We start from the raw sequence: 19,324 nt of genomic DNA, 5'->3' as shown, positions 1-19,324 counted from the left end.
TGGCTGGGGAAGAGGGGCTTAAGTCAGATGGTGAAGGGCTTTGCCCACTACTGTTGGAGCAAGATAGGAAAATGACATTGCTTTTAAGGGAAACAAGGAATACTTTTAAAGATATTTTATAGTGGGTCTGGTGAGAGTTCATGAGAGCATTAAAAAAAAAAAAAACAATAGAACTAAAGTTAGACCATTCAAGGATTCTTGCCCAGTGACTTACCACATCTAATATGTCTTTACTGAACTCTACTTTGTGACAGAGACAGACTCGGCAAAATACACTCACTGATCAGTTGTATGTGTTAGTTTAGATAGTTGAAGAATAGTGGAGGATACTAGCTTGTCTAACTCAGGAAGCAAAGGTCATAGCATCAATAGCTAAGAACTCTGAAAAGCAGGTTTAGTGGGCAGATGAGAATAAATTTAAGATAACATAGATGTAATGAAATTGCAAAGACATATGTAGAGATGATAAGCACAATGAAATGCATTAAAATTTATCCAGGACAACTTAAACAGATCCATCCTCCTTTGCATTTGCCTGTAACTGGAATTAGCCATAAAAAGTGTCTTTTGTGACTTTTCTGTAGGAAATCATAGGATGTTGGAAATTTTAGAGATGTACTGGTCAAATGCTTTGCCCAGGCAAAGGCATCCAGTAGCCATTGTCATTGCAGCAAGTCCTCAGCTTGAACACTGCAGAGAAGCCCATGATGTGTACACTTGGGACTTGGGTAGCAGAAAGCCCACTACTCACAGGAAAGGAGAGAACTGACTCCATCCAAAAAGTTGTCCTCTGACTTCAACACACAGGCCACGGTACACACATGTCTCTGCTATCACAAACACACACAAATAGTAAAGAAATAAACATACAAGTATTTCCAAACCTTAAATGTTAAAAATTTATAAATTCAACTTTTGGGGAGCAGTAAATTTTAGTCAGTGAAGTAGATTAATAAGCAAATTTCATTTTTCAGGTGTTAATAGAAGTAACTGAAAATAAGAATATCCAGAAATTAAGGTATCTCTTATTTTACTAATTATCGGTTAATAGTTTTGAAAATGTGAATCATTGAACTTGATGCGTAGCTAACCTGGAATATCTAACTATAAAAGCAACAAGAGCTTTGTATCTGTGGCTTTCAGACTGGGTTTTGTGGAGCTCTGTTTTCACGGATGAATCTCATGGACCCGAGAGAGGTTTGGTAGCTAAGGCCAGAATAGTTCCTAGCTTTGGCTGGTTAGAAAAGGTTTGAAAAGCTCAGAGGTCATCTCATTTGGTGTAGATAGAAATTGAAGCTCAGAGCTAGAAGTTGTGCCTGTGCTCTAATCGTTATGCAACAGTATGAAGCTTTCTCTATCTGGGTTATGTACTCTTCAGTGTTAGCTTTCTGCCATCTGGGATGTACTGATGACATTTGATCTAAACAGCCAACTTCTGTATTATATTACAATAGCCCTGTGTTTATATTTAGTTAAACCAGGTCAATTCTACTTTTTTGTGTGTTCACAGACTTATATAAATGTTGTATCTTCTTTCTGAATAAATAGAAAGATACAATCATTTATTATGGGGCAGTAAGTTGCTGTACACAGCCCAAATTATAAACATGCATTTTAATTCATGTTATTACTACCCTACTAGGTAGTGCTGTATGCACATATTTTGAGGCAGATCCTTGTATAGGAGGGCTTATGCATGAGTTTTTCCAGTTAACCTTTGCTCTTGTGAAGTATGCATACCACCTCCATATCATAATCTTAGAGATGTCCAATGTTGTTGTCAAGATTACAGAGGTAGTGCTTCCTTGATGACAGCTTCCTGGGAAAAGGAGTGGGATTGAAATAAAATGCACATCAGGGTGATGTTACTAAGCAGTTGGTAATTAATAAACACTGGCAGTAAGTGCTGTTCACTGTTACTCTCCTTAGACCTTTAGTCTGCTTTTAGGGGAGTGTACACCAACCCTGTGAAATCCCCAGTCTTAAGTTTCTATGGAAGATAGAATGGTCCATCATTGTAAGTGTGAATCACTAGTTGATAAATCTGGGAACCTGAATAGACCTACTTTTAAGTAGCATAGCCAACCAAAATTGGACTTAACTGTAAATCATCTTGCCCTAGAGATGTTCTATTGTAGTTGGGTCCACCTTAATAAGAGTCCACCTTAACAAGAGTCCAAAGGAAAGAAGTGGAGATGGAGACTGTTTATTCTAGGAAAGGAGTTCAAGGAGGAGGAGTAAGTACTCAGAGGATGTCTCTGAGCACTTCAGCTAGGCTGTACTAAGACCTACAGACGATCTTCAAAGGGCCTTAGTATGTGGGGTTCCATTTCCAAGGCGTTTTCTGCAGCATTCTGACCATGACTGCCTTTGCCAGTTTTAAGGCTCTTTCCAGTGTGAACATATGTATAATTTTAAATGATGCAGAAGAGTTTGTAATAGACCTTGGACAATCCCAGAACAAGCCAAGACCTCACCTCTGTATTTCCCTCAAATCTGAAGTAGGTCCTTGTAAGTCTGGGAATGTAGCTCAGTGACAGTGACAGAGAGCTTCTCTTATGTGTACCATGTTCCCCAGTACCACAAAAATAAAGAAATAAATGAAAAAAAAAATTAAAGGCATTTATGCTACAAATTTCTGAAAAATATATATTTGTAAGTTTGTTTTATGATCCTCAAATTATCCAAGTGCAGAGTCCAACAATTTTATGGTTTCCTGAGGAAAAAGCCTTCAATTCCAGAAATCCTCAATGATTTTACAAACTTAGGGTATTTCAGTTCTAATGTGTCATGAGGTGAAGGAACATGGAATCTCTGATCGAAATGAGGATGTGGTCATTCCAAACTAGTGCAGACTGAAATGCAGGGGGCTGTTGTTTTGGGGGTTTTGTTTGTTTGTATTGCTCTATACAGACTTCATTATTCTAAAGTTCACAAAATACTGGCAGCCATGCCAAATAGAAGTACCAAACATGTTTGTAAAGGACTGGCTGCTGTAAAGTAAAAGTACCCAGTCCTATGCTGCTGTGCTTACTCTGGGGGTGGGAGGCTGGGTGGTACTGGGTTTAGTCAGGACCTTGTGCCTTCCAGGCAGGCACACGACCAACTGAGCTCACTTTTCCATACTTTCATATTGGGGAGAGCGTGGATATGACCTCTGCCCACATCTGTGAGCTTTACTGTAGCCCACAGAAACAGTCTCCATTCTGGCACAAGTGCCGTTCAGTAGAAGGCATGCAGCCCAAACCTTGCACATCCACCTGCTGCAGTGCTGGCTCTGCATGGCCTCGGTGTGCTGGCCTAGCAAGGCACTGTCTGCTATACTCCTAGCCCTCAGAGAATTGTTTGTGTGGGCCAGTTTGCATATCCTTCAGTGAGTTGTGAGTGCAGTCTCCTCACAACAGCTGCAGGGTCACAACTGCTGTTTGGCTGAAATTTTATCATCTGCTGGTCACATTGCTGTAGTGTCTGAAATTACTAGGTGTCTTTTTGGTGCTGTTTACATGCATGGTATCTTGTCTTTACTTTTTGTTTTAAAATTATTTTGTCATTATGAGGGTGTATATACTTGCTTGAGAATGTTTACTTTGGAGTTTCATGGAATACTTGTCTTTGGTGTCACTTCTGTTGTTTGGTGGAGGAGACTTGACCAGCAGAAAAGACTTTGCACATTATCTGACCTTTGTGTGCATTCTGTATGGAGATGGTCTGCTTTTGTTTGTTCTCTTCATTTCAGAGCAGGGCTGCTGGGCCGCACATGCCCTCTTTCTATGTAGCTTTTGTGGTAATGGTGGGGGAGGGGTGGGAGGTGTAGAGGGAAAGTCCAGTGTCCTTTGTTTTGTTCCTATTGGGTCCTTAATTTCCCCTCTTCCATCGTTTCTTCCCTTTAGCCTATCATCTTCAGGGAAAGCTACCTCTTTTGAAATACTCTCCTCACAGTGCTGCTCTAAGGCTGGTAGCTGTACTCAGGGCCCATGTGGGCTCAGTGTTTTGGCTTCTGTTGTTTCATTGTCTCAGAATGCAGTCTTCTGGACTGGTTTCCATTCCCCTCTGCACCTTGAAGTCTCACTGTCTCAGAGTGCAGTCGTCTGCACTGGTCTCTGTTCCCCTCTGCACCTGAAAGTCTTTCCCGTTGCTTCTCCCATTTCTCCACAGAAGTGCTTCACAGCAGGCTGGTGGAAACTGCCTCACCATATAGGGAGAACTCCTCTATTTCTAGATATTTGAAGGCATTTTGTCTTTAGGGTACTGACAATGTGGAATACACATAGTTTTCTTGGTTTCTATCTTGATTTTTTGCTAGTTTGAGGAAAAGTAAAAAATTTGGAATTAGGCCACCATCATTATTTTCCATACTTAGTAGCACCTTCCTGATTAAATATAAAACCATAAATATTATTTAACATCAAATAAGTTTTTTAGCTTGTATTAATGATATCTAATTTGCTGATTTGAGGTCTTTGTTAGGGAGATAATTTCTATTATTTAGCACCACAATTTTATTGAAAGAATAACTGCCCCAGTCAGATCACTAGTTATCATAATAACTAAAATATTAATCTTTAAATTTTAGTTTCTCTTTAGTAACCCTTTGGAGGCTGGGCATGGTGGAGCACACTTGTAATCCCAATAGTACAAAGCAGGAGCAGGCAGATCTCTGTGATTCAAGGCTAGCTCTGTGTACATAAGTGAATTCTAAGCCAGCCAAGGATACCTTGTTTTGTCTAGGTGACCTGTTCAGACAAAAGTAATGAAAACTGCTTTGGTCTTAAAGTCAAGTTTTGCAATAAAATTTGACTTGCACATTAGTTTTATATAACAATAAGATATTTTTGTATTCATATTTTTCTATAGGAAAATGTCAAAAGCATTAACAAAGTCTGTTCCTGCTTCCCTATAAGCTTTTTCAATAAGATCTTAATAAAGAGTGAATGCTTTATTTCTCATAGACAAGAACTGAATGATCCTAAGAAGCGCTCACTTCTCAAGATCTCTAAGAAGAGGTAGGGAATAGTTAACATGGAATCAAAAGCTTGTGAATCAAAAAACGAAGATTTTTTACCAAGTGGCATCACATCCAAAGGAGGTATGCACCTTTTCTAAAACCAAAGCAGGGTGGGAGGGATGCAAATTCAACAATCTTCATAATAACCATCTTAGCTCCTAGTTTTTGGTATGCTTTGTTTTTAACTGCAAGGCACAGAACTTAGTTGTGAATGTCTACTGTGCTGTTTATAATTCTGTTTTTGAGTTAGAGGTTACCTAGCGCTGTAACTGAGCATATCTGGATTTAGTATGTTTCCATTATCTTTTATCTAAATTGTTTCTGTGCTGATACCTTCATTTTTTCCAGTGTTTCTTGGTTAACCAACATACCTTTAGTTTTTCCATCATCCCTTCATTTTTTTCAGTGTTTTTTTTATTACATATTTTCCTCAATTACATTTCCAATGCTATCCCAAAAGTCCCTCATAGCGCCCCCCACTTCCCTACCCACCCATTCCCATTCTTTTGGCCCTGGCATTCCCCTATATTGGGGCATATAAAGTTTGCAAGTCCAATGGGCCTCTCTTTCCATTGATGGCCGACTAGGCCATCTTTAGATACATATGCAGCTAGAGACAAGAGCTCCGGGGTACTGGTTAGTTCATCATGTTGTTCCAACTATAGGGTTGCAGATCCCTTTAGCTCCTTGGGTACTTTCTCTAGCTTCTCCATTGGGGGCCCTGTGATACATCCAATAGCTGACTGTGAGCATCCACTCCTGTGTTTGCTAGGCCCCTGCATAGTCTCACAAGAGACAGCTATATTTGGGTCCTTTCAGCAAAATCTTGCTAGTGTATGCAATGGTGTCAGCGTTTAGAAGCTGATTATGGGATGGATCCCTGGATACGGCAGTCTCTAGATGGTCCATCCTTTCATCACAGCTCCAAACTTTGTCTCTGTAACTCCTTCCCTGGGTGTTTTGTTCCCAATTCTAAGAAGGGGCACAGTGTCCACATTTTGGTCTTCATTCTTCTTGAGTTTCATGCGTTTAGCAAATTGTATCTTATATCTTGGGTATCCTAAGTTTTGGGCTAATATCCACTTATCAGTGAATACATATTGTGTGAGTTCCTTTGTGATTGTGTTACCTCACTCAAGATGATGCCCTCCAGGTCCATCCATTTGGCTAGGAATTTCATAAATTCATTCTTTTTAATAGCTGAGTAGTACTCCATTGTGTAAATGTACCATAATTTCTGTATCCATTCCTCTGTTGAGGGACATCTGGGTTCTTTCCAGCTTCTGGCTATTATAAATAGGGCTGCTATGAACATAGTGGAGCATGTGTCCTTCTTACCGGTTGGGACATCTTCTGGATATATGCCCAGGAGAGGTATTGCTGGATCCTCCGGTAGTACTATGTCCAATTTTCTGAGGAACCGCCAGACTGATTTCCAGAGTGGTTGTACAAGCTTGCAATCCCACCAACAATGGAGGAGTGTTCCTCTTTCTCCACATCCTCGCCAGCATCTGCTGTCACCTGAATTTTTGATCTTAGCCATTCTGACTGGTGTGAGGTGGAATCTCAGGGTTGTTTTGATATGCATTTCCCTGATGATTAACGATGTTGAACATATTTTCAGGTGCTTCTCTGCCATTCGGTATTATTCAGGTGAGAATTCTTTGTTCAGTTCTGAGCCCCATTTTTAATGGGGTTATTTGACTTTCTGGAGTCCACCTTCTTGAGTTCTTTATATATATTGGATATTAGTCCCTTATCTGATTTAGGATAGGTAAAGATCCTTTCCCAATCTGTTGGTGGTTTTTTTGTCTTATTGATGGTGTCTTTAGCCTTGCAGAAGCTTTGCAGTTTCATGAGGTCCCACTTGTCAATTCTCGATCTTACAGCACAAGCCATTGCTGTTCTATTCAAGAATTTTTCCCCTGTGCCCATATCTTCAAGGCTTTTCCCCACTTTCTCCTCTATAAGTTTCAGTGTCTCTGGTTTTATGTGAAGTTCCTTGATCCACTTAGACTTGACCTTAGTACAAGGAGATAGGAATGGATCGATTCGCATTCTTCTACATGATAACAACCAGTTGTGCCAGCACCATTTGTTGAAAATGCTGTCTTTCTTCCACTGGATTGTTTTTAGCTCCCTTGTCGAAGATCAAGTGACCGTAGGTGTGTGGGTTCATTTCTGGGTCTTCAATTCTATTCCATTGGTCTATTTGTCTGTCACTATACCAGTACCACGCAGTTTTTATCACAATTGCTCTGTAGTAAAGCTTTAGGTCCAGCATGGTGATTCCACCAGAGGTTCTTTTATCCTTGAGAAGAGTTTTTGCTATCCTAGGTTTTTTGTTATTCCAGATGAATTTGCAGATTGCACTTTCTAATTCGTTGAAGAATTGATTTGGAATTTTGATGGGGATTGCATTGAATCTGTAGATTACTTTTGGCAAGATAGCCATTTTTACAATGTTGATCCTGCCAATCCATGAGCATGGGAGATCTTTCCTTCTTCTGAGATCTTCTATAATTTCTTTCTTCAGAGACTTGAAGTTTTTATTATACAGATCTTTCACTTCCTTAGTTAGAGTCACGCCAAGATATTTTATATTATTTGTGACTATTGAGAAGGGTGTTGTTTCCCTAATTTCTTTCTCGGCCTGTTTATTCTTTGTGTAGAGAAAGGCCATTGATTTGTTTGAGTTAATTTTATATCCAGCTACTTCACCGAAGCTGTTTATCAGGTTTAGGAGTTCTCTGGTGGAATTTTTAGGGTCACTTATATATACTATCATATCATCTGCAAAAAGTGATATTTTGACTTCATCTTTTCCAATTTGTATCCCTTTGATCTCCTTTTGTTGTCGAATTGCTCTGGCTAGGACTTCAAGTACAATGTTGAATAGGTATGGAGAAAGTGGACAGCCTTGTCTAGTCCCTGATTTTAGAGGGATTGCTTCAAGCTTCTCACCATTTACTTTGATGTTGGCTACTGGTTTGCTGTAGATTGCTTTTATCATGTTTAGGTATGGGCCTTGAATTCCTGATCTTTCCAAGACTTTTATCATGAATGGTGTTGGATCTTGTCAAATGCTTTTTCCGCATCTAACGAGATGACCATGTGGTTTTTGTCTTTGAGTTTGTTTATATACTGGATTACGTTGATGGATTTCCGTATATTGAACCATCCCTGCATCCCTGGGATGAAACCTACTTGGTCAGGATGGATGATTGTTTTGATATGTTCTTGGATTCGGTTAGCAAGAACTTTATTGAGGATTTTTGCATCAATATTCATAAGGGATATTGGTCTGAAGTTTTCTATCTTTGTTGGGTCTTTTTGTGGTTTAGGTATCAGAGTAATTGTGGCTTCATAGAATGAGTTGGGTAGAGTACCTTCTGTTTCTATTTTGTGGAATAGTTTGTGAAGAACTGGGATTAGATCTTCTTTGAAGGTCTGATAGAACTCTGCACTAAACCCATCTGGTCCTGGGCTTTTTTTGGTTGGGAGACTATTAATGACTGCTTCTATTTCTTTGGGGGATATAGGGCTGTTTAGATCATTAACCTGATCTTGATTCAGCTTTGGTACCTGGTGTCTGTCTAGGAACTTCTCCATTTCATCCAGGTTCTCCAGTTTTGTTGAGTATAGCCTTTGGTAGAAGGATCTGATGGTGTTTTGGATGTCTTCAGGATCTGTTGTTATGTCTCCTTTTTCATTTCTGATTTTGTTAATTAGGATGCTTTCCCTGTGCCCTCTAGTGAGTCTGGCTAAGGGTTTATCTATCTTGTTGATTTTCTCAAAGAACCAGCTCCTTGATTGGTTGATTCTTTGAATAGTTCTTCTTGTTTCCACTTGGTTGATTTCGCCCCTGAGTTTGATTATTTCCTGCCGTCTACTCCTCTTGGGTGAGTTTGCTTCCTTTTGTTCTAGTGCTTTTAAGTGTGTTGTCAAGTTGCTAATGTGTGCTCTCTCTAGTTTCTTTTTGGAGGCACTCAGAGCTATGAGTTTTCCTCTTAGAAATGCTTTCATTGCGTCCCATAAGTTTGGGTATGTTGTGGCTTCATTTTCATTGAACTCTAAAAAGTCCTTAATTTCTTTCTTTATTCCTTCCTTGACCAAGGTATCATTGAGAAGAGTGTTGTTCAGTTTCCACGTGAATGTTGGCTTTCTATTATTTATTTTGTTATTGAAGATCAGCCTTAGTCCATGGTGATCTGATAGGATGCATGGGACAATTTCAATATTATTGTATCTGTTGAGGCCTGTTTTGTAACCAATTATGTGGTCCATTTTGGAGAAGGTACCATGAGGTGCTGAGAAGAAGGTATATCCTTTTGTTTTAGGATAGAATGTTCTGTAGATATCTGCCAGATCCATTTGATTCATAACTTCTGTTAGTTTCACTGTGTCCCTGTTTAGTTTCTGTTTCCATGATCTGTCCATTGGTGAAAGTGGTGTGATGAAGTCTCCCACTATTATTGTATGAGGTGCAATGTGTGCTTTGAGATTTACTAAAGTTTCTTTAATGAATGTGGCTGCCTTTGTATTTGGAGCATAGATATTCAGGATTGATAGTTCCTCTTGGAGGATTTTACCTTTGATGAGTATGAAGTGCCCCTCCCTGTCTTTTTTGATGACTTTGGGTTGGAAGTCAATCTTATCAGATATTAGAATGGCTACTCCAGCTTGTTTCTTCATACCATTTGCTTGGAAAATTGTTTTCCAGCCTTTCATTCTGAGGTAGTGTCTATCTTTTTCTCTGAGATGAGTTTCCTGTAAGCAGCAAAATGTTGGGTCTTGTTTGTGTAGCCAGTTTGTTAGTCTATGTCTTTTTATCGGGGAGTTGAGTCCATTGATATTAAGAGATATTAAGGAAAAGTAATTGTTGTTTCCTGTTATTTTTGTTGTTAAAGTTGGCATTCTGTTCTTGTGGCTGTCTTCTTTTAGGTTTGTTGAGGGATTACCTTCTTGTTGTTTCTAGGGCGTGGTTCCTGTCCTTGTATTGGTTTTTTCCTGTTATTATCCTTTGAAGGGCTGGATTCGTGGAGAGATAATGTGTGAATTTGGTTTTGTCGTGGAATACTTTGGTTTCTCCATCTATGTTAATTGAGAGTTTGGCTGGGTATAGTAGCCTGTGCTGGAATTTGTGTTCTTTTAGTGTCTGTATAACATCTGTCCAGGATCTTCTGGCTTTCATAGTCTCTGGTGAAAAATCTGGTGTAATTCTGATAGGCTTGCCTTTATATGTTACTTGGCCTTTTTCTCTTACTGCTTTTAGTATTCTATCTTTATTTAGTGCATTTGTTGTTCTGATTATTATGTGTCGGGAGGTATTTCTTTTCTGGTCCAGTCTATTTGGAGTTCTGTAGGCTTCTTGTATGTTCATGGGCATCTCTTTCTTTAGATTTGGGAAGTTTTCTTCTATAATTTTGTTGAAGATGTTTGCTGGTCCTTTCAGTTGAAAATCTTCATTCTCATCCACTCCTATTACCCGTAGGTTTGGTCTTCTCATTGTGTCCTGTATTTCTTGGATGTTTTGAGTTAGGATCTTTTTGCGTTTTACATTTTCCTTGATTGTTGTGCCGATGTTCTCTATGGAATCTTCTGCACCTGAGATTCTCTCTTCCATCTCTTGTATTCTGTTGCTGATGCTCGTATCTATGGTTCCAGATTTCTTTCCTAGGGTTTCTATCTCCAGTGTTGCCTCATTTTGGGTTTTCTTTATTGTGTCTACTTCCCTTTTTAGGTCTAGTATGGTTTTGTTCATTTCCATCATCTGTTTGGATGTGTTTTCCTGTTTTTCTTTAAGGACTTCTACCTTTTTGATTGTGTTATCCTGTTTTTCTTTAAGGACTTCTACCTGTTTGATTGTGTCATCCTGTTTTTCTTTAAGGACTTGTAACTCTTTAGCCATGTTCTCCTGTAATTCTTTAAGTGAGTTATTAAAGTCCTTCTTGATGTCCTCTACCATCATCATGAGATATGCTTTTAGATCCGTGTCTAGCTTTTCCGGTGTGTTGGGGTGCCCTGGACTGGGCGAAGTTGGGGTGCTGGGTTCTGATGATGGTGAGTGGTCTTGGTTTCTGTTAGTAAGATTATTACGTTTACCTTTCGCCATCTGGTAATCTCTGGGGTTAATTGTTATTGTTGTCACTGTTTAAAGATTGGAGCAGACTCTGTGTTCCACTCACCCGAAGTCTCAAAATCCTGTGGCGGGTGTCGTGGGTAGCTGGCGGGTGTCAGCCGACCCTGCGCTGTAGATACCCCGGTGCTGGTCCGGCCGGAAGAGGCCTGTGGCCCTACTCAGGCCGGTTTTCTGCTTCCCTAACTAATGCAGTCTCAGGTCCCGCACGCAATTGGATTGGAGCAGAAGCTGTGTTCCACTCACCAGAAGTCTTAAGATCCTGTGGCGGGTGTTGTGGGTATCTGGCGAGTGTCAGCCGATCCTGCGCCCTAGCTACCCTGGTGCTGTTCTGACCGGAAGAGGCTTGTGGCCCTACTCAGGCCGGATTTCTGCCTCCCCAACCAAAGCAGTCTCAGGTCCCGTGTGATTGGACTGGAGCAGAAGCTGTGTTCCACTCACCAGAAGTCTCAAAATCCTGTGGCAGGTGTCGTGGGTAGCTGGCGGGTGTCAGCCAACCCTGCGCTGTAGCTACCCTGGTGCTGGTCCGGCCGGAAGAGGCCTGTGGCCCTACTCAGGCCGGTTTTCTGCTTCCCTAACTAATGCAGTCTCAGGTCCCGCGCGCAATTGGATTGGAGCAGAAGCTGTGTTCCACTCACCAGAAGTCTTAAGATCCTGTGGCGGGTGTCGTGGGTAGCTGGCGAGTGTCAGCCGACCCTGCGCCCTAGCTACTCCGGTGCTCTTTTTCAGTGTTTCTTGGTTAACTCAGTTCATCTCTCTTTAGGTATAGCATCATTCCTGTTAACATTGACCTCCTGGTGGCCTAATAAAATCCTAGGTGCCCAACTTCTTGTCCTCTAAAGTTTGTTTGTTTGTTTAAGATTTGCTTTACTTGTATGAGTATTTTGCCTACAGGTATGTTTGTGCATCCCATGTGTGCTTGGTGCCCTCTGAGGTCAGAAGAGGGTATCAGAACTGATGGATCTGGAGTTACAGATGGTTGTGAGCCACCACTTGGGTCCTGGGAACCAAACCTGGATCCTCTGCAAGAATAACAAGTGCTTTAATTACTGAGCCTTCTAGCCCCTTCTTGTCCCTATGCACACATCTTATTAGCAAGTGTTAGACTTCTGGGATGAGTCTCTTACCTCAGCTCTCTCCTATCTTGTTATGACTATGGAGCTCCTGTTTTCCTGCCTAATGAAAGTAGTGGCTCTCAACCACGTCATCACTGTCCAACCTTAGCCTTTTCAGTTCTAAACATTGAAATATCTTAGATTCACACTTGCAAAGTCTGATTCAGTAGCTCCAGAGTGGGGCTGAGGTACAACTATGTTATTTTAATGTTTCTCAAGGGATCCTGATATACTGCAAAGCTTGGCAGCAGCTGTTAGAGACTCTGCTGTTACTCCTAAACTACCACTCTTCTGTGTGTGTGCCAGTGCCCGCATGCCCCTTTATCATTCTGCATCCTCACAGAAACCCAGATGCTTATCAGTCTAGCTAATATCTCCATTTTTGTGCTGAGCTGCTGGGAGATTTTTGCTATGGATCTCTTACCAGTCTGTCACTTAATAGTCATGGTCTCCTACCTCAGCAGGGTCCTGATGCCACAGAGGAATATTTTCCTCGACCAGGTCTCTTCCCAGTTTCAAAACTATACCATACTAAGTGAGATCCACACTCAAAGAATGACTCCCAGGCTCTTCACAGTTCAAATTTCCATCCTCGGATGTGGCAGCTGCTTTCCTCTCCCCAGAGCATCTCAGCTGTCTCAAGCCCACTGGTGTTTACTGTGATGCTTCCACTCTTGAGTGTCCATCTCTCCTGTTCTCCAGACTGCTTGCTTGTTACTCCTACAAACTTGAAGGCGATTCAGTTCCAAGGTCATGTGCTCACCCTCTTCCCCAGCCTATCTCCTATGCATTCTCCTGTGTTCTTGGGGCTCTTAGCTGTGCTTTCACTTCCTGTTTTCCCATGAGACCTGTGCTCCTTCAGGGTTTGTTAAAGGAACCCCTACAATAGTGTTTGCCTCACAGTTGTCTTATGAATAATTAACGAATTCTCTAATATTTAGGTTCTTCAAGCCCGTTTTTTGTAACGTCTACTCATGGTACAATAATTGAAAATGCATCTTCAACTGGGGCTTTAACACAAATGCCCTTTTTTCCTAAATATGAAGTGGAACTTGATTCTCCGAGAAAGTCCACCCCTTACCCTGGAAAAGAGCATATTGAACGTGTTTTGGAAGAATATTCACATCAAGTTAAAGATTTGCAGAGAAGACTCAACGAAGTGAGTTGCATTCTCCTCTAGCCCCTGGCACCGTTAGGACAGGAGGCATGCTGTCTTGAAATAGCACTTAGACCCCTGAAAGAAAATATCAGTCATGGGTCCATCAGCTAAACCTACATTTGATCTGTCCTTCCTGTTGGGCTAATGAGACACTTACATGTCATTTTCTTCCTGGTAATAATAATGCCTTAGTTTCATGATGTAATTTTAGTAAAATCTGAGTGCTTCAAAATGTTATAATTAATGACACTCATCTGCTATTAATAATTGGTTTAGGCCTGCTGTCCTGCTATTATGATAGCTGATTTCTCTTTGCAAACAGTGGTAGAAAGGAAGATTTTGCATGTATGTACATACAGATGGTTAAATAGATTTTAGAAGTATTGGCTAAAAATGTAAAAGGTTCGAACTCATCTAGACTCAAACTGTGCATTAAGTTCCAGTAGCTACTTTGTAAAAGCCAGACTTCTTACTACCGCATATAAGATCTTCATGCTAGCCTTACTCAGTACCCATTCTCTGTCTGTCCCCTCTGCCCCAGCACTGTTAAGCCACTTGCTCATCCTGGTTGGACCTTGTAAATCTAGATTTCCATGCCTCTCTACTTGACTACTGGAAGATTCTTATCATCTATCAGGGCTCAGTTGAAGCATTTCCCTCTCTGAAGCCTTTCCCTCAGATAGCATGGAGAGTGTTCTCTGTACAGTACTGTTTTTACATCGTCTGTGTCCAACAGCATGTTATTCTGCCTCATCAAACTAGATGAAGACTGTAGAGGAGCCTACAATTTATTAAAAATGGGAAAAATTATGTGCCATTTTATTATACACATGGTATACAAAGATAAATAAGTCAGGGCTCTCTCTCAAAGGAGTTCATAATTTTGGAGGCGAGGCAGTCATGTAAGCAAGTAGTGGTGAGACCTTGTGATAAGTGCACCAATAAGACACATAGAGACAGAGGAAACACAGACATACTAGTAGAGAGAAGAAACAATAATGGGGCTGGCAAGATGGCTCAGTGTGGAGAGGTGCTAATGCACAAGCCTGGCAACCTGAATTCAAACCCTGTATCCTACAAGGTGTCAGGAGAGGATGGATGCCAAAGAGTTGTCCTCCCAAATGCAAGGGAGGGAGGAAGGGAGGGACAGAGGGAGGGAGGGAGGGGGCAGGCAGCCTTAATTTATTTTCTGTGTCTAATTTATTTCCTGTTATCTCCTGTTAGAGTATGTCACATTTGACTGGTTCCCAGTAAAATCAGTAATACAGCACTGTTTGGCCACTTGTAATATTTACCAAACAGTGCTGTTATTATATTCCTATGTAACAGAAATGTGCCAGGTTCCAGATATGTAAAGATGGGTGTGACCCTCCCTTTCCTTGGGGATCTTCGGCCAAAAAGGGCCCATGAGAGGAAAAGTAGCAGAGATGATGCATGTGTGCATGTGCGTGTGTGTGTGTGTTCTGGAAGCCCTGTGAGTACATACTGTGAATGATGACACCATGACCAGATGCAGGGATGCAGATCAACTCAAGGCTTATATAATTTTGGGGATGGGGATCAGAATATATGGGGATCAGGGTGGGCAAAGGCTGAGGGCTTTCATACTGAGCTGCCTCATTAGCATGGAGAAATATTTCAGGAATCTCAGGTGCTAGCTGAACAGGTTCTTAAGGTAGAAAGGAAGTAGACCTGTAATCTTAACCAAGGCTCCATGACATTCTGCAGGTAGAGAGGTGGGGGTGGTGTTGAACTCCCCAGACAAGGGCAGAGTAGAGGAAGCTCTGCCATTGAAGGGATTCCTCGCTCTTTAAGCTCTTACCTTTCTCACTCTCTTCTCTAGCCCTCTTTCTCTCTCTCTCCCTTTCCCCCTCTCTCCATGTGGCCATAGCCAGCCTCTCTCTTTCTATCCTCTCTTTATCCCTGCCTTTCTACAATAAAGCTCTAGCTCTAAAAACATAAACAAAAAAAAAAAAAAAAGAAGAAGAAGAAGAAGAAGAAGGGATTCCTCCATTACTCGCCCAGCTCAGAAGATTATCTGGACAATGGTAGACTTGGACCTTAATTAGCAGGGCTTTCCCACAGATGGGAAAGACATGGTCCCTTCCTTGTGATCCTGTGTGTGAGACATTTAAAGTAGGAGAGACTACCGTGAGAGTCGTCCTGCAGATGAACGGATGTTAATGTGAAGCTTGGCTGTGACACTTGGTGTTGTTTTTTGTAAGGAGCCGCCTTCACATTTGCCATTACAAGATGGCGCTGATGGCACTGACACCCGTGTTCTAAGTAGTAAACAAGCAAACTGCGCATGTGCCGGGGTAGCTTTCCACGCCATGTGCTCTGCCTTTCCCGTGACGACAACTCTGGCTGATGGGCTGCAGCCAATCAGGGAGTGACACGTCCGAGGCGGAGGACAGTCCTCCATAAAAGGGAGGGGGCTCCGCCATATCTCTCTCTCTCTGGCTGCTTTCTCCACTGGCTCCTGATGGGGTAAGCAATAAAGTTTGTACTGCAGAAGATTCCGGTTGCCCTGAGCGTGTTCTTACCAGGGGGACACACAAAAGCGGCGGGCAATAAATGGTGCCGAAACCCGGGAGCTACTGCATCACGGAGAAGGAGCGGTTAGTGAAGTGTTCCCGGAAACAGACTGTTGAGAAAAACCCGGTGTAGGTTCAGAACTCATCAGCTGGGGAACTGTGATAATGAAGTGTTCCCACAAAACAGACTGTTGAGAAGGATCCGGCGTGGGTTCAGGACTCTTCAGCTGGGGAACGGAGCAGAACCAGAACTGCTGGGATGGGACGGCGCGTTACAGCTTTACAAGGTATGTCTGGTCTTGAACTTTCTCTAGTGTTAAAAGCCTTTTTATTTCTTTTCATATGTCAACAAGCGGTTAAGACAGGGTGGAGAATTCTGAACGAAATTCAAGACAGTCTATCAGAAGTAAAGCGGGGAGAGAGAGCAGGAAAAAAGAGAAAGCATGGCGCGCGAAATAAGTATACAGGCCTTTCCACGGGTCTTGAACCCAAGGAAAAGTTAATGTCAGGGAAAAATACCTGGGGAGAGATTGGAAGGAAAGAGGAGAAAAGAGATGAGTTTAAGGAGCCAGTTCTTAATAGCTGTGAATCAGATGAAGAAATTAGCCCTTCTGAGGAAACAGACTTGGAGGAGGAAGCAGCTTATTATGAGAGAGAAATGCGAGCTTATAGGTCAAGAAAAAAGCCAAAAGCGACTGGCAAAGGCCAGCTTGCTGCTTGGCCTCAGGGCAGTCAGCTTCAGGGTCATAGTGCACCTCCGCCCTATGCGGAGCCCCCGCCCTGCGTAGTGCGTCAGCCCTGCGCAGAGAGGCAGTGCGCAGACTCGTTCATTCCAAGAGAGGAACAAAGGAAGATACAACAGGCATTTCCGGTCTTTGAAGGAGCTGAGGGTGGGTGTGTCCACGCTCCAGTAGATTATACACAGATTAAAGAGCTTGCTGAATCGGTCCGTAAATATGGAACCAATGCTAATTTTACCTTGGTGCAGTTAGACAGGCTTGCTGGCATGGCACTAACTCCTGCCGACTGGCAAATGATTGCAAAAGCCGCTCTCCCCAGTATGGGCAAATATATGGAATGGAGAGCACTATGGCAAGAGGCTGCACAAACTCAGGCCCGAGCAAATGCTGCCGCTTTGACTCCAGAGCAGAGAGATTGGACCTTTGACCTGTTAACGGGTCAGGGAGCTTATACCGCTGATCAAACAAATTATCACTGGGGAGCTTATGCCCAAATTTCCTCCGCGGCTATTAAGGCCTGGAAGGCGCTCTCCCGAACAGGTGAAGCCACTGGACAATTAACCAAGATCATCCAGGGACCCCAGGAGTCCTTCTCAGACTTTGTGGCCAGAATGACAGAGGCAGCAGAGCGTATTTTTGGAGATTCAGAGCAAGCCGCACCTCTGATAGAACAGCTCATTTATGAGCAAGCCACACAGGAGTGTCGAACGGCCATAGCCCCAAGAAAGAATAAAGGCTTACAGGATTGGCTCAGGGTTTGTCGAGAGCTCGGGGGACCTCTCACCAATGCAGGCTTAGCGGCTGCCATCCTCCAATCCCAAAAACGCTTCATAGGCAGAAATGATTGGAGGACATGTTTTAACTGTGGGAGGCCTGGGCATTTTAAGAAAGATTGTAGAGCTCCAGACAAAAAGGGGGGGACCCTCACTCTTTGCTCTAAGTGTGGCAAGGGCTATCATAGAGCCGACCAGTGTTGCTCTGTGAGGGATATAAAGGGCAGATTCCTTCCCCTACCTGATAACCAATCAGCTGATGTGTCAAAAAAACGGGCTATCGGGCCCTCGGTCCCAGGGCCCTCAAAGATATGGGAACCGGTTTGTCAGGACCCAGGAAGCAGTCAGAGAGGCGACCCAGGAAGACCCACAAGGGTGGACCTGCGCGCCACCTCCGATTTCCTACTAATGCCTCAAATGAGTATTCAGCCGGTGCCGGTGGAGCCTATACCATCTTTGCCCCCTGGAACCATGGGCCTTATTCTCGGTCGGGTTTCACTCACCTTGCAGGGCTTAGTAGTCCACCCTGGAGTTATGGATTGTCAACATTCCCCTGAAATACAGGTCCTGTGTTCAAGCCCTAAGGGCGTTTTTTCTATTAGTAAAGGAGATAGGATAGCTCAGCTACTGCTCCTTCCTGATAATACCAGGGAGAAATCTGCAGGACCTGAGACAAAGAAAATGGGCTCCTCTGGAAATGATTCTGCCTATTTGGTTGTATCTTTGAATGATAGACCTAAGCCCCGCCTTAAGATCAGCGGAAAAGAGTTTGAAGGCATCCTTGATACCGGAGCAGATAAAAGTATAATCTCTACACATTGGTGGCCCAAAGCATGGCCCACCACAGAGTCATCTCATTCATTACAGGGCCTAGGATATCAATCATGTCCCACTATAAGCTCTGTTGCCTTGACATGGGAATCCTCCGAGGGGCAGCGAGGAAAATTCATACCTTATGTGCTCCCACTCCCGGTTAACCTCTGGGGGAGGGATATTATGCAGCATTTGGGCCTTGTTTTGTCCAATGAGAATGCCCCGTCGGGAGGGTGTTCGGTTAAAGTAAGAAATATCATGGCAAAGATGGGTTATAAAGAGGGAAAAGGGTTAGGAAATGAACAATTAAAACTGGGCCATATTGAACCATCTACCTCACCTTGGAATACTCCAATTTTTGTAATTAAGAAAAAGTCAGGAAAGTGGAGACTGCTCCATGACCTCAGAGCCATTAATGAGCAAATGAACTTATTTGGCCCCGCACAGAGAGGTCTCCCTGTACTTTCCGCCTTACCACGTGGCTGGAATTTAATTATTATAGATATTAAAGATTGTTTCTTTTCTATACCTTTGTGTCCAAGGGATAGGCCCAGATTTGCCTTTACCATCCCCTCTATTAATCACATGGAACCTGATAAGAGGTATCAATGGAAGGTCTTACCACAGGGAATGTCCAATAGTCCTACAATGTGCCAACTTTATGTGCAAGAAGCTCTTTTGCCAGTGAGGGAACAATTCCCCTCTTTAATTTTGCTTCTTTACATGGATGACATCCTTCTATGCCATAAAAACCTTACCATACTACAAAAGGCATATCCTTTTCTACTTAAGACTTTAAGTCAGTGGGGTTTACAGATAGCCACAGAAAAGGTCCAAATTTCTGATACAGGACAATTTTTGGGCTCTGTGGTGTCCCCAAATAAAATTGTGCCCCAAAAGGTAGAGATAAGAAGAGATCACCTCCATACCTTAAATGATTTTCAGAAGCTGTTAGGGGATATTAACTGGCTCAGACCTTTTTTGAAGATTCCTTCCGCTGAGTTAAGGCCTTTGTTTGATATTTTAGAAGGAGATTCTCATAT

General features: G+C 42.4%; 1 protein-coding gene across 20 annotated transcripts in view; it reads left to right on the top strand.

Moving 5' to 3' along the window:
• Ccdc158 (coiled-coil domain containing 158) overlaps positions 1–19,324 on the top strand; it is an 87,045-nt gene that overhangs the window by 6,311 nt on the left and 61,410 nt on the right. For 15 of the 20 annotated variants that reach the window (XM_085836877.1, XM_085836868.1, XM_085836867.1 and 12 more), the window contains exons 2-4: positions 975–1,018; positions 4,950–5,086; positions 13,201–13,418. The exons of 1 other annotated variant lie outside the window; for it this stretch is intronic. In XM_085836877.1, coding sequence (XP_085693003.1) covers positions 5,020–5,086; positions 13,201–13,418 — 285 coding nt within the window. In that variant the 5' untranslated portion in view covers positions 975–1,018; positions 4,950–5,019. The remainder of the gene's footprint in view (positions 1–974; positions 1,019–4,949; positions 5,087–13,200; positions 13,419–19,324) is intronic. 4 more of the 20 variants (XM_085836866.1, XM_085836863.1, XM_085836865.1 and 1 more) reach the window with 1 other exon arrangement.

The sequence above is a fragment of the Mus caroli genome, unplaced genomic scaffold (genome assembly GCF_978045245.1).
Source record: "Mus caroli unplaced genomic scaffold, Mus_caroli_1 scaffold_4, whole genome shotgun sequence".
Taxonomy (NCBI): Eukaryota; Metazoa; Chordata; class Mammalia; order Rodentia; family Muridae; genus Mus; species Mus caroli.
This window is presented reverse-complemented; position numbering and strand designations above follow the sequence as displayed.